The sequence below is a fragment of the Montipora foliosa genome, unplaced genomic scaffold (genome assembly GCF_036669935.1).
Source record: "Montipora foliosa isolate CH-2021 unplaced genomic scaffold, ASM3666993v2 scaffold_412, whole genome shotgun sequence".
Classification (NCBI taxonomy): domain Eukaryota; kingdom Metazoa; phylum Cnidaria; class Anthozoa; order Scleractinia; family Acroporidae; genus Montipora; species Montipora foliosa.
Window position 1 is genome coordinate 815,001 of NW_027179715.1, and position 22,896 is coordinate 837,896.

At 39.9% G+C, this 22,896-nt stretch overlaps 2 protein-coding genes across 3 annotated transcripts in view; one reads left to right on the top strand and one right to left on the bottom strand.

The window, feature by feature from the left end:
- Positions 1 to 7,170, top strand: part of LOC137988252 (monocarboxylate transporter 10-like) — a 14,283-nt gene extending 7,113 nt beyond the window's left edge. The window contains exons 3-5 of the mRNA XM_068834295.1: positions 1,679 to 2,244; positions 3,106 to 3,475; positions 5,849 to 7,170. Of these exons, the coding sequence (XP_068690396.1) occupies positions 1,679 to 2,244; positions 3,106 to 3,475; positions 5,849 to 6,108 (1,196 nt within the window). The 3' untranslated portion in view covers positions 6,109 to 7,170. The remainder of the gene's footprint in view (positions 1 to 1,678; positions 2,245 to 3,105; positions 3,476 to 5,848) is intronic.
- A 140-nt stretch (positions 7,171 to 7,310) lies between these two features.
- Positions 7,311 to 19,005, bottom strand: LOC137988251 (monocarboxylate transporter 10-like). Of its 2 annotated transcripts, none has more exons than XM_068834294.1 (4): positions 18,877 to 19,005; positions 11,805 to 12,358; positions 10,533 to 10,902; positions 7,311 to 8,191 (listed from the first exon to the last, which is right to left on the bottom strand). In XM_068834294.1, the coding sequence occupies exons 2-4, from the start codon at positions 12,342 to 12,344 to the stop codon at positions 7,878 to 7,880; spliced, it is 1,224 nt and encodes a 407-aa protein (XP_068690395.1). In that variant the 5' UTR covers positions 12,345 to 12,358; positions 18,877 to 19,005; the 3' UTR covers positions 7,311 to 7,877. The 2 variants fall into 2 exon arrangements, with proteins under 2 accessions (XP_068690395.1, XP_068690394.1); XM_068834293.1 differs by lacking the exon at positions 18,877 to 19,005 and adding an exon at positions 15,196 to 15,561.
- Between the last annotated feature and the right edge of the window lie 3,891 nt (positions 19,006 to 22,896).

Here is a 22,896-nt window from a genome sequence, read left to right on the forward strand (position 1 = left end):
CTACTTTCTTAGGAAGTCGAGGTTACGTCCATATACGTCCATATACGAACAGCGTATACGTAATCGTCGATTAAGATGGCGACTTCCCCAAATGTTTCAGGTCATTGTATTCTAAAATATACCATAACAAGATCGTCTAGCAGCATTCACTTATTTCCAGAAATGCTCGTAATTAGATGCACGCCCAGAATCACGGGAGCTGTCGATCGCACCAGAAAGACATCGATTGCGTTGTTACTGTGGTCACAATTCCCAACAAAAAAACTTACCTTTGCCATCGTCTGTGAACTTCAAAGCGAAGCTGGCCGAATGATTTGTACATTGAAGAACATTTTTGTTTAGACCTCTTGTAGGCTTTTGAGAATGACAGAGCCTTTTTCATTAAATCTCTGTGAATCAAACCTTCCTTGGGCTTCCTCTGTCATGTCATGCAACGTTTGTACACGTGACAGAGTGGTCGTCAGTTTCAATCACGCAACGACTAAAATACAGTTTTTTGGTTGACGACCTAACAATTCAGACCTGCCAACTCTCACGGTTCTGCCGTGAGTCTCACGATTTTTTGTCATTTCTCACGGTCTCAAGACAAGGCTCCTCAATTTCACGGGTTTTGGGAAAGATCATTCTGAAATGATTTAAGTTGTTGAATCAGAATAAAAATGGGAAATTAACGAGGAATGCTTGTGCCATAAATTGAAATTATTAGAATGATCAAAGAAAGCTGCATCTTCTTACAACAGGGAACACAAATAAAACATTTAAATAAACTGTTAATGACTTTCCTCGATGGAAAAGGGGTTTGTTTAATCTTGATCGGGAAAAAAATAGAATGTAACTATTTTTTATAGAATCTCCAGATTTTTTTTCATGGGTCTCCAGATTTTCCTTTATCAGGGGTTGGCAGGTCTGTAACATTCGTGCCTTACATATGTGTTGACCAGCCCCGGGTTGCCCGAAGCATGGTTAGCGCCAACCAGCGTTAAATACCATGGAAACCTATAGGTTTTGATACCTCTTAACCAACGGTTAGCGCTAACCAGGCTTCGAGCAACCGGCCCCAGATCTCAAAGACAAAAACGGGCGCGCTGATTCCGCAGTCAAATTCGTCAGCTTTTGACCCTGCTCCAGTTCATGCACTCCAAATTCCACAACAATTTTTTTTCCAGATAACTTTAACACTTAGAAAAGTCATGGTCCTATTTTTATAATAAGGTCAATGCGGTTTAATGGCCCATGCAGATACCCGTATAGAGAGATATTTTTGCTAAATTTCATTTGTCTCTATAGAGTGACATAAATGCAAACTTTGCAATTGTAAAATCTCGCCAGATACCCGAACCGTTTCTCGTTTGGAATAAATCCTAAACTGGCAATAGGACCCAACAGCCCCAAAAACCGGATAGGTAGCTTTCAAGCGCGTACCTATACATGGTTAGTTTTTGTGGTGCGCGTCTATAGTTATTGGTGTTAAACTGTACGTCGCGTTGTAGGCTGTCCGGCAAAAAACTCCCCGTCCACCGTGTGACTTTGTCATGCCACCCAGACAAGCAAATTACCTCTTGTTAGGTGTGACAAAATCCTATTGGATATAACAATACCGCTAACTCTCTGCTTCGAGCAACCCGGCCAACCGTGAGAACTTCTTGTTAATTTGTTTAATATCTCATTCATTTGTTAGCTTGGGTGGGTGCCATGGCTGCTTCTCTGAACTTCCTCTGTGGACCTCTCTCCAGTATTTTGTGTGATCGGTTTGGCTGTCGCAAGGTTGCTTTGATTGGCGCCGTTCTGTCAGTCAGTGGACTGTTTCTCACGTCATTTGTCACTGACCTGCATTACATGTACATCACTTACGGACTACTCTGGGGGGTAGGGTCGAGCTTTTCGTTTGTACCTTCGATTGTCATACTGGGTGATTACTTCGACAAGAGACTGGCTTTAGCGAATGGAGTAGGCACTAGCGGAAGTGGAGTTGGTTCATTAATAGCCTCGCCCACTATCAACTACTCTCTGCGAACCATTGGTTGGAAGAATTCTCTTCGCATACTCAGTGGTGTGGCAGCGTTCCTTGCTGTAGCGTGCTTTCTTTATAGGCCATTAAGAAATGCAAAGCGTGGCAGTAATCACGTAACAAGGCGGTGTAGCAGATTGTGTGACGTTTCCATCTGGAAAAATGGAACCTATTTAACATGGGTCTTAACGATAGGATTTTTTCAGTTTGGATATCCAGTCCCTTTTGTTCATCTTGTAAGTTTCTACGTGACATGTTTTGCTGTTAATAAAGCGAAATGCGACGTTCCTATCACAAAGGGGAGGTAGACTCCAGAAGGCAATCCCTTCCAAATTCCTGCCCACCACCATGCGTCTCCTACTTGTCCTTAGTTCTAAGTTGACCCGATAAAGATGCGGTGGAATTTTGTGCAGTATATTCAGGTTTCGAAACCCCGGCTGGCTCGATATTCACTCTGAGAAATTGGACCAGCATTAAAGCACTCTATCAAAACAAAAAAAGCATAGTGACACACTATAACACCAACCCGGTGTGGCCAACCCCTCACGCATACGCACAAACGTAAAGAGAAACAAAAAAAAGCAAGGTGACACACCACAGTCAGATAGATAGTGTTGTTTTCGCGAAACACGTTAGACGTCCTATGCTTGGGTTTCACTCACGTGATCAACAGCCATGTTTTTCAACGAAAACAAAAGAAGACGTTAGCATAATAATAGCTTTCAATTCCCGGAGGATTGGATCGGGACACCAACATGGCCGCCATTTCATTGTTTGGGGAAACCAACATGGCGGCCATGACGTCATGTAAAATCCAGGAATTGGAAGCACGTGGGATAGGTCTGGAACGGGTGATAAAACGAGGAGGTGTGGGACGGAAGAAAGAGGGAGAGTGTAGTCTTTTTCGCGATAACAACAAAATCTACCACCTGCAAGCAGTAATAAAGCATGCTAATAATTTTTCTGAGAGGTTTAAGAGCTAAAGCACTGTTTGCAAAGAGTAGGGAATGCAACTCGAGGAGTGTTTCCCGAGAGGGTACGGTATGGTTGATAACATGGTCTATGAGTATAACATCGTCTTATTTTATCCCACGCAGGTGAAATACGCAGATGATCTTGGTGTACCGCCTTCGAAAGGGGCCTGGCTTGTTGGCTTCTTGTCGATCATGTCTACGGTGGGGCGTGTGGTGTTTGGAAAGATTTGCGAACTTCGACGTGTTAACAAACTGCACGTGTATCAATTATCGGTGTTTGTTATTGGAATGAGCACTGTTATATGTCCATTTGCGGAGAGTTACGCGGGTTTCGTGGTGTATTCGCTCGTGTTTGGATTTTTCGATGGATGTTTTGTGGGGCAGGTTGCCGTGATCACGGGTGAAATTGCCGGGAAGGAAAAGCTCTCTCAAGCCATCGGAAACATGTTTGGTGTCGTTGCCATTCCCATGATCCTGGGCGCTCCTGTAGCAGGTACGACGATAAGTGACATGAAGTTTCTTTAATTCTATTCTTGTTATCCCAACTTGTATGAATAGGCGGAGATGCCTGCATCAATTTTTATTTGTGTGAACCGATCTATTCTCGTCTTGGGATCATCCAATAGATAATTAGCAGCTACTGCTTTGGCGATGGTCCTCACACACTTCCTACCTAAAATATTAAAACTAATTTACTTTTCCTCATTATCTTGTTATTTGCTTCATTTTTATTCTATATCATTTATAATGCTGACCTGAGTTAAAAAAGGTCATTTGTTATCTCGTCCCCGGAGGCCGCTTGGGGAGGTCGTTTGTTATGCGTGCGGATTAGCCCTTTTTCTTCAGTTGTCATTCCAAGCTAACCACTAAACTTCGAAGGAAAGTCGGCTCTTATTCATTGCCGTCTTTAGTGCGGACGGAGATGATAAATTGATTGATGTATGCAGTATTCATTCAGCTCAACCGCTGGAATAACTTCCATTTTCCTGTCTTCGACCTTCATTTTCAAAAGTCGTTTAAGCAATCGTACATCTCGTTCAGTTTTTTGAGTGGTATTTCTGTTTTCTTGTTCTAAAATAAATTCCTCAACTGAGCAAACAGAAGCAAACCTTCCCTCGGCAATTTTTCAAAGCGCGCGTTGTTTTTAAAAAATCTTAATATCTACCAAATTTCTAAACTGACAACTAAAGCTGTATCTCTTCTCTGTTATTTCGGAAGTATGTAAAATTTTGAATATTAATTCTTTTTTAATATTCACTGCTCATATAGTTGAGTCTGTCTCTCTGTGTTTGCACTTTATTCTTTTGAGTCTTTGAGTCCCCTCTTCTTAATTCGTTTTGCACGTAAAATACAGGCCCGGGGGGGGGGGGGGGGGAACTCGAAAACCGCAAGGTTCATTTGTCCCCCTGACTCGACTTTTATACACATGACCACACATCTCTTTCTCCATACGTTGTTATATATTTTAATCTACAGTATTTGCAAATGTGTATTAAGTGTAAAGAGTAAATAAAGTGTTGCTGTTGTTTGTTACCATAAAATAGTGATTGATAAGCTCAAGGCTGCGCCTGATATAAATCCCTATATTGTCAACTGGGATATTGACTTTCTGAAAGATCGTAAACAATGGGTACACCAGGCAGGTTATGGTGCTATCAATGCATGCCCCAGGGCACTGTTCTGGGGCCCGTACGTTTTACTATCATGGTTAATGATGTAAGTCCCACTTCCCAAAATATCTGGATGGGACTAATGTCAGTAACTATGCCTATAGGGAGGCAGAAAATATTAAGGTCTGGGCTGTGAAGAATTTAATGAAACTTAATTTGTGTAAAACCAAGAAACTTGTCGTAAAAGGAAGAACAACCTTGCTCCGTCCGGATGAAATTATCGATATTAAACGTGTGTTGTATCTGAAGGTTACTCCTACCAACTGTGACGTGCATTTTGATGACTTGATGGAAAGAGCTCTTAAGCGTATGCTTATCCTCGGAGTGTGGAAGAATAATGGTTATAGTATATTCGACAACAACAACAACATTCTTTACTTATTGCATTCGAGTTTGGGGTGTTGCTGCTTGCAGTAAGTATTTGAGTCAAATTGATAGGCTAGAGAAATGAGCATTGAGATTGGGTATATTCAATATACAACATCTCTCAAACAGGTTGTCAAAGATAGGGATTTAAGGCTGTGGAGTAGTATTGTGGATAATCCGTCGCACCCCCTGCAGGATCTTTCTCCCCACTCGTAAAAGCAGAGCCTGCGCAGTAGATCCCAACCTTACAATATCCCAAGTGTCAGAAACAGACAGGTTTAAGGAATGCTTTGTTGATAGATGCCTCTTCGACTTTTAAGCGAACCTTAATTTAGTATTTTGTAGTTTAACACAGTTTTAAAATCATTTATATGTTGTAAGTCTTAACGTTTGTTTAAAGACCTCAAATAAAGTTTTTAACAGCTGGACGGGTAAAATTGTGGTGTCGGGCAACAACAAGTTGCCAAGGAACACCAAAATGTTTCTTTTCCCTGTCCTTTACACTTCCAATACTTTTCTCAGTATCCTTGCTGATCCCAGCAATGCAGACTTCTGGATTAAGGTAATTGATGTGTCTACTCCTATGCCCTTTAGGTTACCCTTCAGTCGCAACGGCACTGTTCCTAAAGCCCCCAATACAACTGGTACGACTTTGGTTTTCACTTCCCACATTCTCCTCAATTCTCTGGCCAGATTTTGATACTTTTCAACCTTCTCGGCCTCCTTTTCTTTTGCTCCATTATTATTATTGTTATTATTGTTGCTATTATTATTATTGTTGTTGTTGTTATTATTATTCATTATCTTGTTTTCCATTCCACGTTTTCCAGGCTGGCTTCACGAAGCCTTTGGTTCGTATCATCAAGCCTTCTTTATTTGCGGTAGTTTTGCAATTGCATCATCCCTTCTTCTCTTCGTCGTTTCTTACATGGTTCGTCGACAGCGAAGAATGTTTTCCTTCACTGCAAGTTCAAGTAAAAGAACAGAGCTGTGTGAACAGAGCTTAGTGAACGGAAGTGAGTCATCTGCTTTAGTGGGGCTGCCATCACTCGACGCACTTGTTATTGCCAGTAGGGAAACGGTACTCTAATGATGTGAGTGGAGGTCAGCAATGTCAACTCAATCCGAAACGAGGGCGATCGAGAATTACTTCATCTCACAATCTTGTTGTTTGGAAAACCTAACTTAATTTTTAAAACAGACGAAAATTTGAAACTATTGGCTTGTTTGAAACGCATAACCAACAAATTAATGTAATTAAACTGAAACTTCTAAAGTTTTCTAAAAAGGTCTGCAATAATTTAACTTTATTGGAAAATGTCTTTAATTAGGGATGAAATTATTTATTTTATTAATTTATTTGGAGATTGCTATTACGGTTACCTTTAAGAGGAAAACGTGTCAAGAGGTAAATAAAGTGGCAAAGATGTTTGGACAGAAGGGATGTAGATTTTGACGTTCACTTGGTGGCCGCTGTGCGCCATCGTGCATTTGTTTTGCATGTAGGCCCCGTCCCTTTCGATATCGTGTTTAGAGCTGCGTACCTAGCAAGAGTGTCCGTAGCCTTGCAAACAGGTTCTGTATTGTGTTAATCGGAGAAAATTGCTTTCGACTTGCTCCTGAATGACAAGCTTTCCAAAGGAAAGGGGTTGGGGCGAGGTCGTCGGAATTCGTTAACTTTTGATAGCCCGTCATTTGCCTCAGTATTAAGCTGAACATTTCGGATTTAATATTTTACATAGAGGTATCCTGTTCACAGGTTGAAGTGTTCGCGAGAGTTGTGTTTTGAAGGGTGGGCCACCAATGGTAACATCCTTCACAGCTTTCGCTATCGTTTCTTGTCTCTAAGCTGCTTGCATAGCTCTCACGCGCACAATAATATTACAAGCTACGCAGGCTGGACGACGTAACGAATTTGTTCACTTATCGCAATCGTTTTTGACCCTTCGATAATGATCGACTATCTGACTTAGTTGAGGCCTTATGGGCCACTCTTCTCATAAGTGATACAGGTAAAAGCTTACATTTGGCTCAGACTGATGTCATCATTGAAAGCACTCAATTGAACGTGTAGGATAGTGCGCTTAAATCCCGTCCGTATTAGAATCAGTTTTTTGCTTACTCATTGCTGTATTAATTCGTTTATGGTTGTTACGTAATTTTGGTGCTGGAGGTAATTTTGCTTTCGTTTTAGTTCTGCGCACTATAAAATCGCCCCGAACTATATAGGGAAAAATATGTAGTGACATGTTTAATTAAACTGGGTTTAACAAAATGAAACTGAGTCGCAGAAAAAGGAATGACTGGCTTTTACATGAAATTCAGGTGATTTTCAATACATGCTTTGATCTTTGCTAAATTTGTGGTCGACAAAAGTCAGTATGCGTGATTTAAAAAGAAGACACTTTGAAACCGTGTTTAAAACGTGTTTAAGCGGTTTGGTGTAAATGGGGTATTAGTCTTGATCTTGCATCAATAAATGTGATGCCTGATCCTGTTGGTGCTATTGCTGTATTTCATAATCACTTCAGTCTGTGATGAGAAAGGTGACAAAAACTGACCGACCTTATTATATTGATAATATGCAGAGAATTTAGCCAAGGAATGATCATTCAGACGTGGTTGTGGGCTCAAGAGGAAAATAGAACTTCCTCTTTCGCCATTCCTCAGTCGGTTACAGATATATCATGATCTGCAATAATGTTGTTTCAACAACTAGCCTGCACACAGGCTCTACGTACGTCGATTGGTGCGCGGTCAACAATCAATCCAGTTTCCCAGCTGTTGACCGACTTAACCGCTCGGAGAGCCTGTGTGAAGGCTATGTCAAGCATACCCGTAAGCTTAGCTAACCTTGTATCATAAAACTGTCTCCCTATCTATTACTAGCAGCAGATCCCTTATTCGTATGCCACCAGGAATTTCACTTCCCTTCACTTCACAGTCTTCATGTAATATAGGTTGGGTCTCGACATCTTTTAATCCGAACTCCGATGTACTACTACTGCACTCGCTTGAGCCGCGTGTAGGCTCTCTATTCCTTGTAAGAATGGCGTTTCTGTCCTTTCTGCTCATGTAGCCAACACCAAAAACCAACAAAGCAGAAAGTATAGCAACAGAACCAGAAACATAAAATGCTTCATTATACGAGCCAAGTCCTTCATGCAACCAACCTTGGAAAAAGAACAAGTTTTTCAAAGTTAATGATCGTGGTGACCGTCCTTCAGGCGCTTTTGGGGGGAACCTCAAACCAACGACCCGTTCAGACTACTAGTAGATAAAGACAACAATTTTCAGGGGTTGATTCAATTACGTCTACAAAATTCAAACTCGATTTTTTTAGCTGCAAGGTCATTGCCATCAAAGGAAAATAAAATGGAAGAAAAAAAAAAGAAATCGTCAGTGTCGCTCCAAAATCTTAACCACAGGTCGCCAAAATGTCAAATGCAAAACTAATAATTATCCCTTCTGCAACCAGAATGAATGGAGGTGTTGATTCTTCGTTCTTTTTACAGAAGGTTCTGTAAATCGAAAGCAGTGAAAATGAAAACATTTAGCAATAATTTGATATAATCCTATAACAGACATCCCTTTACAATCCTAAAGAAATTTTTCAGGAACTTGCAATAAATATCTTTAAAGTGCTACTATGACCAAAAAAAAAAAATTTCTTTGGATTTCAAAACTATGTTAACTAAACAGTAACTGATCGAAGTTTTAAGCCTTGATTTCAAAAAGACACCCGTTTATTGTAACTGGAATTTTCCTATTTAATGGTCCGCCATTACTAACTTTAAAATCTTGAGAGAGCTGGATTGAGGAGAAAATGACGTCAAAGACTCAATAGTTTAAAGGGGCTCGGTCACGCTATTTTAGGTAATTTTGTTCAATTTTGTTAATTATGAGCTCTAAACGTCAAATTGGCAGAGCAATAGTCTTTCATTTGCAAAATCAAGGCCACATAACTACTGAGAATGATTTTCCAGCTGTGTAAATGACATTTTGATATAAACTGATATAAATTTGAAAAAAGGTGGGCCGACGTTTTTCAAATTTACCGAAATCGAGCCATTTCAATCCTCTCCAGTTTTGTCCATCCATGTCCCTTCTTGGCTTCCCGGTGTTTTGTTAGAGTTCTTCTATAGTTTTGAACAGTTATTTTGATATTTTAGTTAATTCTACGACCATTCGATTAGTGCTGCAATTGCCTAAAATTGCCTAAAATTGCGTGACCTAGCCCCTTTAAGAATGCAATGCATGTGTATGCGGCCGAATTAATATGCAGCACGGAGTTTCGCGCTTTCAGACTTTTTAAACCCATGCTTTGCATATATAATGCATATATTAAGCTAGTGAGTAAATGACGTCACTTTTCCCTAGATCCAACCCTCTGATGTCTATTCGGTCAGTTTGGAACGTGAGTAATGGCGGACCGCAAAAACCAAAACTTACACTTAAAGTAAATAGCCTTTGGATGAAAATCAAAGCTTAAAATTTTGGCACTCGGGTGTTGAGCAATCACACTTTCAAAATCTGAAGAAAAAAAAAAGAAGTGATTTTTTGATCATAATAGCACTTAAACGTCACCGGTGTCAGATTTATTTTAGCAAAGTCGTGACTAGCATAAGTACTCCCAAATGCAGGATTTTGTGTGACTTAAGCATAAGCTTTTACGTCCAACTCGACATGTTTCTAGTCGTCCTCATAACCAACAGGTCGCGTGGGTAAAGAACGATGAGCAAAACTGCTCATAACAGTACCTGTTATTTTAAAAGAATTAAGATCACCACCGCCTTAGCAGTGATTGCTACGAACCAAATTGCTCAGAAACAAATTGTTCAAAGCGCAGTTAGTGGCTGAGATAACTACCGTCTCCGGAAATCTTGGTTGAAGTAAAATGGAATCATCCGTCTTGCTTCACTCCGACTGGAATATTTGGACAACCGGCGTTGACGCCTAAACCCAATCCTCCGATCAACTAATACCCCCATCCCCTGCCCCTCCGCAGAATGGACGCCATAGACCTTATTCATAAATGGCGGTCACATTTTTAATTCTTTTGTACACGTGCAAATTAGCCTACCAAGCCTCATTTTAGAGCAAGAATTCTTTTCAATTCACTGTAGGGTATCGAGGCTTGGTAGGCTAATTTGCACTTCGACAAAAGAATTATAAATTGACCGCCACTTATGAATAAGGTCTATACAGCGCTCCCTTCAACTGAAGCAATCAATCAACAATTTTACATTGACTGCAAAAATTCTCGCGCGCTCATTGGCTAATTTTTATTGTCAATAAGCGGACAGACACACAAATTTATAATTTATGCAATAATGATGCAATATTGCTCGCGTCAGATTGAAGTTTCTCGCATTTTTGTCTCGCGTTCTTCTTGTGTTTTGCCTTAATTTTGACCCCTCTGCCACAGCTACTTTGACAATGTTATGACGAAATTCATGATCAATAACAGAACAGACGCATGAAAAACTGACATCAATTTGTTAAATAGTTTACCTGCAAGTGGGGGACCCAAGCTCAAAGGAATCGCCAAAGTTCCAAACATGTTTCCAACCGCTTGTGACAGCTTTTCGTGTCCAACAACATCGGCAGTGACGACTGCAACTTGTCCAACAAAACAGCCATCAAAGAAACCAAACATTACTGCACATCCGACCAGACCAGGGTAGTTCCTCGCTAGTGGAAACATGGCAGTTATCACTCCGATAGAAAGAACAGCAAACTGATACAAGTAAAGCCTGTTGACATATCGCATGTCAGATAACTTGCCAAACAATACACGACCAACTGTTGAGGTAATTGAGAGAAACCCAATCAACCAGGCTCCTTTAGATTTTGGAATTCCTAAGTCTTCCGCAAATTTTACCTGCAGAGAAAAGTAATAGTACCGTCACCGATTCATTTTCCTTACATTTATATTACGAAAAGGAAAGCAACCCGAATAACTAGAACGACTACAAGAAACCCATAAATTGGAAACACGCGCGGTTTCAAGAATAGTACAATTTAATGTTGGAACCGTGACATTTAGACAATGCCAGCAATAATACAGTTATGTCTTTTAGAAAGCCTTCATATTACCAAATTTCGCCGGCATACAGTTCAACAGCATGGCACTTTAATTGTGAGTTTAGAAATGGAGATAAACTGGAGACAAAGGAAAGGAACTTTATTGAAGCGTCTAGTCTTCTAGCGCTGGAGCACTAATTGCAGTGTAATTGGGACACTGTAGACTGAAATCAACAAATCAACGCAAATCAAATCAACTGTTGGTTTTTGAGGAGAAGGGAAAACCGTAGTACCCGGAGAAAAACCTCTCGGTGCAGAGTAGAGAACCAAATGAAGGTATACTTGGCGTCATCCTGAATATAATTAAAGTTTCCAGTTTTAAAACATGCTTCGTCATCATCATCATTGTCATTACTTTCAAAGACGGTGTTTCGGCAGAAACTTCTGCTTTCTTCAGTGTAAATGATGCAAATCTGAATATAAATATCTGATAAATATTAATGAGTAAAAATAAAACATATAGAAAAGAATGTATAAAGCCTGTTAAAATCAACAAAAACCATTTTTTAAGCCTTGTTTTTAACCAGCCCAGTTGCCATAGCAACAGCACAAGCCTTACCCAAACATCTACAATAAACCCTCGTGTGGTTAACTTTGACTTTTGCAAAAAACGGACGTACAATCATAAATATGTAAAAAATAATGGTGAATTAGGCATAGGTACTTGAAAACTGTGCTCGGCCACCAAATGTAACTCACCAAATGAACAAAAGGAACAAGATATCCAAACTGGAACAAAGCGACAGTTGTTACCCATAAGACGTAGGCTTTATTCTTCCATACTGATGTGTCGAATAGCTTAGTGTGCTCTTTCCGGTCCGCATCATCGATTTCTCTGGGTTTAAACAGCAAAGCAGCCATCCATAAGATACCCGCGAACCCACTTAGAATACGCATTGAGCTTTTCCAACCAACTGTCTGCAGTAAGAAGTTTATGACGGGACCGGCGACAAGCGATCCAACCCCACTTCCAGAGGTAGCAATGCCATTGGCCAAGGCTAATCGTTTCTTAAAATACTGTCCCAGAACAACGATTGATGAAACAAACGATAGACTGGAACCTACTCCCCAGACCAGTCCATACGTGACGTACATTTTGGAAACTTCCTGCACGAAGGATGTCAGCAATAGTCCCAAAACAGAAAAGAAAGCCCCAGCAAACGAAACCACTCGACACCCAAAACGATCACACAAAGCACTTGTTATGGGACCAAAAAAGAAATTTAAGCCCATTGCCATGGCACCAATCCATGCTGCCAACAAACATGAAAAGTAAAGCTTTTGATATGTGCGGTATATACATGTAAATCTATTTCCGTAACTGGCGACTTAAGCTAGTTAGTAAGCAGAAGAGCTGTGCCTATATGTTGTCACAAATGTCTGGGTTACCTGCACCAGTTTTGAAAAGCACAACACGAATATTTTCAGTGTTTAAATTCAGTTCGTAGTAATTTGATATCTTTGCAGACTCTCTGCGAACGACCAATTCTCTGTTAGTGTCCATTCAGGAAAAGTTAATGACACGAAATGGATAACACTCTACAATCGAAGTGAAACGATGATTCAGAACTAATGTGGCCTTCCCTTGACACGTAACTTAGGTTGATTTATTCCATAAAATAAATTAATAATTTATTGGTTAAATAATGAAATATGCTCTTGGGATTCCCTGTGATGTTAGCTGCGGGAGGGAAACGTTGTGTAATAACTTCACAGCCTCTTTGTTGAGATCCTTTCAATATAGGCAAGTCCATACGAAGCTGGCGACGGTGAAGCTCGCACAGACGCAGACGCCCACAGACGGATTTTTCCCGCGTTGCTAAGGAAGTGAAATTTTACTTCCGGTGACTAACGTCATCATATCATGAGCTGACAAGAAAACCCACTCACAAGCAAAAGTCATCACACGAACTGTTGTTTCCATCGAAGGTTTTTTCTCGCCTTTCCTCGCGGTCGTTCTCAGAAAAACTGCGCATGCGTAAACGAACTGACTTCCGGTTTGAGAAAAAGCTAAATTTCCGGTGGTCTTTATATTGAATTACTTTTCTTTTACATGGCACGTTTCACCCCCAAATACAGAATATAGCGAAGCATTGATTTTTTCAAATCATCTTTTTTCAAAAATGTATGGGTATTTCAGTATCATTTATGTCTTTAAAAAGAACATTTTTGAAAATAAAAAGAAAACCATGCTTGGCTGGATGCAAAAATGAATACAAATTATCAAACCACCGATTAAATACCCAAATTGCGTAGCATGGAGACAAATTTACAGTTTTCTTTTATTAGTCACGTGACCATGGGCGTGGCATGATGACGTCATATTTAGGGTCATTGGCTTACAAAAGTTGGAAAATGACCAAAATAATGCCAAATTATCTCAAATTACTTAACCATTACATCCTTATCAACGCACCCCAAAAAATACGTCAGTGGGCCCTTAAGAGAGTGAGGCATTTACGTCAAGTTCACAACTCAAGCTTTGTTCATTGTTATATCGAGCTGAAAGTATCTTCAATGCCTTCGGAGGCGTATATGATAGCATTGATTTCATTTGCATTGTAAATAGTGGCTTTCAATAAGAGGACCCTAAAACCCCGAGGGTCGCACCACTGCCTTGGTCGGCGATACACGTTTCCCGGTTTTTCCACCTGCTGGTCTAGTGTTTCTCTGGTGAATTGATCTTCCCTTTATGATAGAGTTAATGTATAAGTATTTTTTTTTTCATCATTAACAAAGCGAAATAAATAAATGGCACGGTGGCTTCGCTGGTCCGCAACCCAGAAATCATCAAGCCTGAGTGTCCGGTTGAGTAGTGGAGGCAAAAAGATGCCATGTTGCCAGGCTACGATGGATTCCTATGAGGTCGTGTAGTTTAGGCTGTAAGAAGAACCTACTACTGTTTCTAAAAATAACTTTTGTCAAATTCATAAATCCTTGCCTTTGCCTATATATCTGTCTCTTTATTTTCGCCAGTGTACGGTGATGGCTCCTAATATTAATTTTATAGCAAACTTTTCCCCGTAGGCTGAATTGATTTGTTTGCAATTTAAATAAATAAATAAGTAACAAAAGTATACCCCCCAATTTACACCCGTGCGCTTTACAACTATATTTATTTGAAAGCAGCGTATCAAAGTCCACCGAAGCTTCTGATCTTTGAACCACTCATTATTTACAAGGATTCTTTGATCACGATGTGGAGACAAGTACAATATCCCGTTAAAACTGTCAAATGCAAGCATATATTAAAACATAATTTCTGCATTCGCCTTTTTTTCATATTTGTTCAAAAAATTCTTGGAAGAAGCGGAGTTATTAGTTGCGTTAATTCACTTTAAAAATTATATTGAAGGCCGGGACACACTAGGCGACAAGTCGCAGCGACATGTCTCTGCGACAAGTTGCTCCATGTGTACTACTTGCAAAACAAGTCGCTGCGACACGACGACTGTTCGGTGCACACCCAGTGATCTCGTATTAGGGGGAATGTGATTGGTTCATTTATATTTTGTCGCAGCGACGGTGCGACAACGCTGCTTTCGCTAATTTTGTCGCTGATGATAAGTCGCACGAATTCAAACTGGTTTGAATTCATGCGACTGATCGCGGCGACAAAATCCTACCGCAGCAACAATGATTTTCATGAAATTAACCGTGTCACACAAGGCGAATTGTCGCAGCGACTTATCGCCTAGTGTGTCCCGGCCTTAACGCATGATGTGGTAAAAGCTTATCTAATGCTTACTCACCATTCTCGGAACCGATTGATAGGTATCTGATTAATAAGTAATGTGAATGACGTTGAATATTTTATTCCCCCAAAAAAAGGCTAAAGGAAAAAAAAAAGCAGAAATGACTGCGCTTAAAAGCCCCGACAATTACATGGCGTGACGCTAGAGCAAATGGTCCAGCAATTTCGCCTTTGTGTGTGACATTTCTTCTGCGTTTTACGATGGAGTTGCGGCAAGAGTGCATAGGTGATGTAATCTTGGTTTCGGCCTCTATTCTTAATTATTCGACACATTTGTTAGCTTTAAATTGAACGTATGCAAATTATTTCGGAAGTGAGAGGCAAGCTTTGACATACCAGTTTGCATTTCTCCTAGATTCAGATCGTCTAGTAGACTAACGTATAAAACACCAAATGAGTTATGGATGCCGAAGACCACAAAATTCACGATGAAAGTGCCACAGCACACGATCCACCCATAGCCTCCATCCGCCTTGAACTTTCTCTTGCCAAGATCAACTTTTGGCATCCGGGTATTGAGCCTCATTTCGTACCAATGTCTCTATGTTAGCGACAAGATCTCCCTCAAGTTAAACTCAAATCGCGGGTGGTTTTAAATGCATTGCTTACGTTTTGGTTGATGTGCATGTGACGCGTTCTATCGCGAATCCGCTTTAGCGCGCCCAACTCATCTAAACAAGCTTCGTCTCAGAGGAACGGTGCCGACTTCCGTGTTGCCAAGGATACAAAGGAGCAATTGATTAGAAGAGAAAATGAAAAATGGCACTTGATCAAAGTCACCGGAAGAAAATGAGTGTGTTTAAGTTCTTCCGCATTGTGCGCTCATTTTTTTTCATCAATTATTTTATTCACATATTCCAAATGATATTTTTGTTTTATATTTAATCGAATGATTATACCAGGACGGATTTTTCGCTATGGCCTAGTATCTTTATGTCCAGAATTGAGTTGTTTATCCACAATTACAATTTAATTTGACCTTGTCTCAGCTAATCGAGAACAGGCATACATTATCAGCTGAAAGATGTATGGATCGTTTTCACGTGACGTCATCATTTTCTAAAATCCAAGAAAGTTTTTATCCTCATCAGGCATAAGAGGCGGTAAATTTGTATCCATTTGCAATTTTAAAGCTCAATAGCGTGCTTCGTTTGGAAACCAGAGCATTTTGAATTTCTGAGTTATAGCGGTGCGTGACACGAGGCGACGATCGAGTTTATTGAGAAATGTATATTTACCTCATGGTTTTGAGCCTTTTTAGAATTTAAAGCATTAGGAAAGTGATTAGGTAAATAGCTGTTTGTTCAGTACAGATGATCACTCGCCTAGATAGCCAAAGTAAGTAACAGATGTTGACACTATTTTCCGGCCGCCATATTGGTGCACCACAGATGTACAACAACATGGCGTTTTCATACTGGGCTCTGTAAATTTCTGCGAAACATTTCGACGAATATCTGAAGTTTGGGGAAACGCACAGGCCTAAAACTTGGAGAAGTGTCTTCTTCATTTATCTTCTACAACATCACGAATTCTTGACTTTTTCCACTGGATGGTTTTCGATTTATTTTTTTATTGCGTGACAGTGAAAACGATCTTATTCTGTCACGTAAAGCTGATCCTTAGCAAAACAGGATCTTAAAACATCCGTCGATAAGGTCATGGATAGAGAATGCAAATGAGAAGCTTTGTTTAAGCTTGGACAATTGATTTTTCTCGGGATGGTGCCAGTGCTTTATTAAAAGGACTTAGACAAACTACACTATTGGAGTCAATGTAACTGGATGGATTTTAATTCCAAAAAAAGTAAGATTATGAGAATTACTAGGAAACAAGTGCCTTTTACCAACAGAGTGCCTTCTTGAGGAGTTCAGGGAATTTAAAGGGGCTAGGTCACGCTCTTTTAGGCATATTCAGCACTGATCGAATGGTCATAGAATTAACTAAAATATCAAAATAACTGTTCAAAACTATAGAAGAACTCTAACAAAACACAGGGAAGCCAAGAAGGGACATGGATGGACAAAACTGGACAGGATTGAAATGGCTTGAATTTGGGTAAATTTGAAAAACGTCGGCCCACCTTTTTTCAAATTTATATCAGTCTATATCAAAATGTCATTTACAAAGCTTGAAAATCATTCTCAGTTGTTATGTTGCCGTGATTTTGCAAATGAAAGACTCTTGCTCTGCCGATTTGACGTTTAGATCTCATAATGAACAAAATAAAACAAAATTACCTAAAATAGCGTGACCTAGCCCCTTTAAGCATCTAGGAATATTGACAGGGAACTCTGATCATATTGATATCATTATTGTCAAGGCAAACAGGTCATTGAGTTTAATTAAAAGAACTTGTAAGGATATCAGGGATGTAACCACCTTAAAGTCTCTGTCTGTATTGCAGCTTCCTGGTCGGGTCTAATTTAAGGTATTGCTCGGTTGTCTGGTCTTCATTCACTTAGCCCGCGTAGCGGCAAGCGTTCCTGTTCGAAAGAAGAGCTTCGGAACGATTTTCCGCAAACTGGCCGCGCGAAAGTTGGGGCAAGAGACTCTTGCCTCAACTTTCGCGCGGCCAGTTTGCGGAAACATTAAAGAAATTAGAGAGAATTAATTCATTGTATGGCAACCAAGTTCATTCTAAAAGCCAGTGGAAGCTGTTAACCCTCTATGAGAGGTGTTTCCTATTTGATGTGTTTTACTTGATAAGGTGAATTTAGTATCCTTGGATATTAGACGGCCAATTCAGGTCGGCCGTAAGAAGTTAAGGTTGCAACTTCATTTTAACGGCTTCATTTCTCGAGCCTGGAGAGATTCCAAACATAATTTAGAGTTCCCTGGAGTGGTGAATAAGAAAAATGAAGTCGGTAATGTTTAAGAAGCAAACATTATTTTTAAACCTACAGAAGTTTTGGGATTATCAGAACGCGGCGGAAATGAATTTGTGGGTATCTCAAATGACATCGTCAACAACAATCAGCTTGCGGAGCAGGTGGAGACCCAAACATGTGTCAGCAGTTACACCCCTCCCCCCTGTCCACCCTCCCCCCCCCCCCCCCAAAAAAAAAGTATATAAGTGGACCCAAACTCAACCCACTTATGGCGTCGGATCCGGGAATCGAACATGGGCCACACTGGTTGGAGGTGAGTGCTCTCACCACTGCGCCATACCGGCTCCCCCTTTCAGAATACTGTGCAGACGTTTCGCCCTTCGGGCTTCTTCAGTACACGTTAGAAATTACCTGGTACCAGGTAAAACAAGACCATGTGAGAAGAGAGAGAACTCTCTCTCTCTCTCTCTCACTGGAGTGGATGTAATGCAATTGGGATTGTGGGTGTTATGGGGAAGTACAGCTAACAGCTATCCACCGAACGCAAGTTTTGAAAATACTAAAGTATTGATGGTAGGGATACCAAAATAAAATCTTGATGATATAATTAACAATGTTTATTATCATATTATTTTCCTGGTTCCCAGTACCCCCGGTTAATATTGAGAATCAGGAGCCCATGAACTCCTTACGCACTATATCCTTGAGTCAACCTTTGCGCGTATATATTTTTAGAAGTAACCCTTCAGCAGGAGACTTGCATTTACATCAATTTGCCTTCATTGTTTTTTCAACTTTTTTCTTCATTTGACAATAACTTTATTCTTATTGGCCATTCTAAACAGTGCGTGAAGAGCCGAAGAACTCGGGCGAGTTCGAAAAATAAAAACTGAAGATACGCGCAAAGGTTGACTAACAAGGGTTGTATGGGATAGGCAAGCTCCTATTCATTGGCTCCTGTGAGAGTGGATACCCGGTATACGCAGTCATTTTCCTGGTTCCTAGTATCAGTCTCCTTTCTAAAGCGTCAAACAAAAAGTGCCAGAAAAGGTCCGCTTAAATAAACCAGCTTATACAAATTTCAAAGTTCACTTATTTCAACTTTGCAACTAACTCAAACTAAGTTTCCAATACTTTTCCTTTTTTATCAGCTTTTGATTGACCTATTTTAATAGCATGGCCTTACCTATGTTATACTTTTTCTTTAGTTAAATGTAATGATCTTCTCGACGGTCATGGCCGGCACTGCCTGGATCCGAACTCGACCCACTGCAGGATATAGGGGCCTGGAGCAAAAAGTAGAATCTGGTTGCCATACTCTAAGTGAACTTGGTATATTTAACAATTATTCACCAAATTGGAGGTGAATAGACCTTAGTCATAAATGGCGGTCACATTTATAATTCTTTTGTCCACGTGCAAATTAGCCTACCATGGCCTCATTTCCGAGCAAGAATTCTTTTCAATTCACTGTATGGTATCGAGGCTTGGTAGCCTAATTTGCACTTCGACAAAAGAATTATAAATTGACCGCTATTTATGAATAAGGTCTATAGTACTTGGATAATCACTTCCGAGATTACTTCCGAGTTAGCAAATCAGCACGCGCGGAGAGCACTATTCACTTGTGTGGTATATATAGTAAAATTTATGATGGGGCGACAAGAACAGCGGGAAAGGGAAATGAAGCGAGCAACTGAATCATGTCAAATGCTCTACAGGTTTATGTCAGAAGACGATACTTGTTGTTCATAGCCAGACTGTGGTAACAATTAGACCCGTAGCCCACAAGGGCTACGGGCCAATAGCCCATCACTAGGCGAAGCCGAATGAACTATTGACCCGTTGCCCTTTAGGGCGAAGGGTCTGTGTTTTATAGTATCACCCAACTGGTCGGACAGAAAAGGCAATAATAAAGTTAGCAAATGCAAGTTGAAGAAATATTTATTTGTTAATAATAGTCCTCTAGTAGCGAAGCCAATTAAAATACAGGAATTGCATTAGTCCACTACAGTTGGGTGATACTAAAGGTAGATACTCTAGTTCTTTTATCAGGTAGTTGAAGTCGTTTCTTCAAGAGTAATACGCACTTCCCAAGCTTTACTGTCTTCCTCTTCCTTCCTTTTTTCCGTTCTTTATACTTACAGTGCGCGCGAGCGGAATTTAGAAAACCCATTGAACGAGACATTTGGAAAATAAACTTTTATAACTACATAACTACAGCTACATATATTAAGTTATTTAACTAAATAAAGTTATTTGTCATCGGAAGACGGTCCGTTTATAGTAACAAAAACTTTATAAGCACCTTCTAACACTTAAATAAAGAAATTGTGTTTGTTACACGACAACACGCTAACTGTTGCGTAATGGGACTTTTGTTGTGCAATCAGTTGTACCTGAGAATGCGTCGTCAATGGTGACTCAGGAGTTGTTTTTTTATTATAAACGTATTATGATCTATTCAATTAACTGCAATTGCTGGGATACAACAGCTGGGATACAACACTAACCATGCAATCCTTACATTTCAAACACCAACGACAAGAGAGTTTGAGAACAACAAAGGGGCTTTATTGCTGGCTTGGACAAACACGAGCGTTGCCACCCGATAGGAACCTAGCTGAATTAACGATAAAACTCCTGCGGGAAATAGGAAAAAGTTTCTAGTCGACTGTAGGTTACTAAGGTAACGATAAATACAACTAGTGAGAGCTATTTGGGCCGTTTAAAAATAAAATTAATTAAAAGAACCTATCCGTATCAAAACCAGCCTACGGGCCTGACTATTGATAGTTGTTACGACAGAACCACTCCAATCAACTTTGCTTACGATGCGAAATTGGAAGACAATGGAACCCAAATATCATACAGCTTACTAACCAGTATGGCTACAACCCTGTGGATTACTACCCAAGAGAGAAAATAATAAACGTTTAGGACAGGAATCGTGAAGTCACTTATCCCATTACTTTTGAGAAACATTAAAAACACTTAGCGCTCATATGGTATGGGAATTAATTACATCATGACGTGAATGCTTTACTGTTTGTAGAACAATAATTTCTTGCTTAAGTGCTTCAAAATGTGATCGCTGTCCAACAGTTTAAGCTGAGGCTAACCCGCGCTGAAAAGAAGTATAACTGACTTGTATCTAATGACTGTAACCCGCTTTTTATGAACTTTGAACTAGTTCGCCTAGTTCAAATTGGTTATTAATGCTAAAATTAGTGCGCATGACTCGAAATTTCACCACCATGCAGTTTCTAATACATATCCTTAAAATTCAGGCTTTGCTTGATAGGATTTCTGGATACCGAATCAATCGTAAACTGCACTGAATCTTCGCACAAGTTGCAAGTTTACACAACCGTTGACGTCAAAATCCTCAACTCGATCCCAGGCCTTTGTCTAATATTTTCCTTAAAAATACGCGAAGTTCCTTCGCATTTTAGGTATGTTCTCCGAACAGAAATTAAATTTTTTTTGTACCGAAATGCTCCTTAGACAATTACATTTTAGATTTAAAATTAAAAATTGATATTGAAATTTCGAGTCATGTGCACTTTAAACAAAGGCAAATTACATCATAAAGAGTGATAAACTGGGTCAGTTTTTACATTTCACGATACATGTAAAAATATAAAAAATATAAAGTTTCCTTATCTGGACAATTTAAGCAATCGTCTCTCATCTGTGGCTTCAATGGGATTGGAACCCATGACCTCTACGACACCAGTGAAATGCTCTTCCGCCTGCGCGATGAAGCCACTCATTTTGTTGAGCTCAGTGTTCACGTAAAAGTTAATATCATACATTCTTTAATTTTGGACCTGGGATATTGCGTTTGTAGCCTTCTGATTGGTTCACTCGATCTCGGGTTATCAGGTTTTAGTATAATTACAAGTATAATTACATAGGTGATTATTGAAAATTCTCTTCGCTGATTGGTTGCCCTTTAAGTGATTATTACGCGATAATCGCCTCAGCGTTTTTTTTTTTTCAAAATGGCCGCAAGCCGTTTTGTCGAGGTGAGAAACAAAAAAACTAATTTTTTTTAAAGAAAATGCATATTTTCCAAATAACCACCTCAGGCTCGGCGAATATCGGTGAATCACAACCTCGACTTCGTCTCGTTTTTTACTGATTCACCGATATTCAGCTCGCCTTCGGCGAATAATCGTTAAATATACCGTAAGACCTGGAAACTGAATGGTTTGATTTCCATATGTCCAAGCGTTCAAAATTTCATGAAAATTTAATAGAAGAATTATTCCATCCGGGCTTGTTGGATGCGAGATTGGTTACAGCCGCGCCTCGTTGGCTGTCTACCATCTCTTATTCAACGCGCGCTCATAGAATAATAGTCCTTTTCACGGTTAGTTTTTCTCATTTGCATTACAATGTAATCTAACGTGGGTGCGAGGCACACGACAAGCTTCATGCGATTCTGAAATCGTGGACCCCTGCCGATGTTTTGCTATTCTACGGCAAAAACATCAGCAGGAGACCGCACTTTTGTTGAGGTAAATTGTCATCAACTTTTACCTCCGTCACCCAGAGAAGTGTGAAAAATCAGATTCTTGGAATTCTCTTATGTCATCGAAACCTAGATATTGTCACGTTTGGTGAAGAAACACAGCGTAAAACGTCTTCCTAGCGCTGACTAAACCCCTGAACAATCTATGGATGAGAGGCGTTATTATCCCATGCTGGACAGGTGACCATGTTTGTGAATTAACCTTACTTTAAACTTCCATCTTCTACAGCAAATTTTCATTCGGCGCAATTACGCAAGTTTAAGAAACAGCTAGTAAACTCGAATTCGTTTTCTTGAAAAAAAATATATATCGGCTTTTATTCACAGAAGTCGAGGTCCGTAACTTAACTTACACTACTACTTTTTTCCACTTAAATGGTTCGCGAGTTATAGAAACACGATTTTTAACCAATCAGCGCGCGTGTTTTCTTGGGACTGTTTTCTAATATTATATATTACTGACGACATAAGAAGCGACAAGGACAATCACAAGGCAAATTATGTGCAACTTTTAATTGAGACAAGTGCTCTTAACAATGGGTTAAACACAAAACTGTTTTTCATGCAGCTGGAGACTGGAAGTCAGACTGAAGTCAGACAATTACGCAAGTTTAAGAAACAGCTAGTAAACGTTTTCTTGGAAGAAAATATAAGTCGGCTTTTATT

Bases quoted from the DNA above. Each gene is read 5' to 3' on its own strand.
- LOC137988251 (XM_068834293.1), bottom strand. From the start codon at position 15,385: ATGAGGCTCAATACCCGGATGCCAAAAGTTGATCTTGGCAAGAGAAAG. The intron at 12,359-15,195 runs GTATGTCAAAGC...GTTTGTTGGCAG, and splicing joins TCTAGGAGAAATGCAAACTG to CATGGATTGGTGCCATGGCA. The intron at 8,192-10,532 runs GTAAACTATTTA...TCTTTTTCCAAG, and splicing joins CTTGGGTCCCCCACTTGCAG to GTTGGTTGCATGAAGGACTT.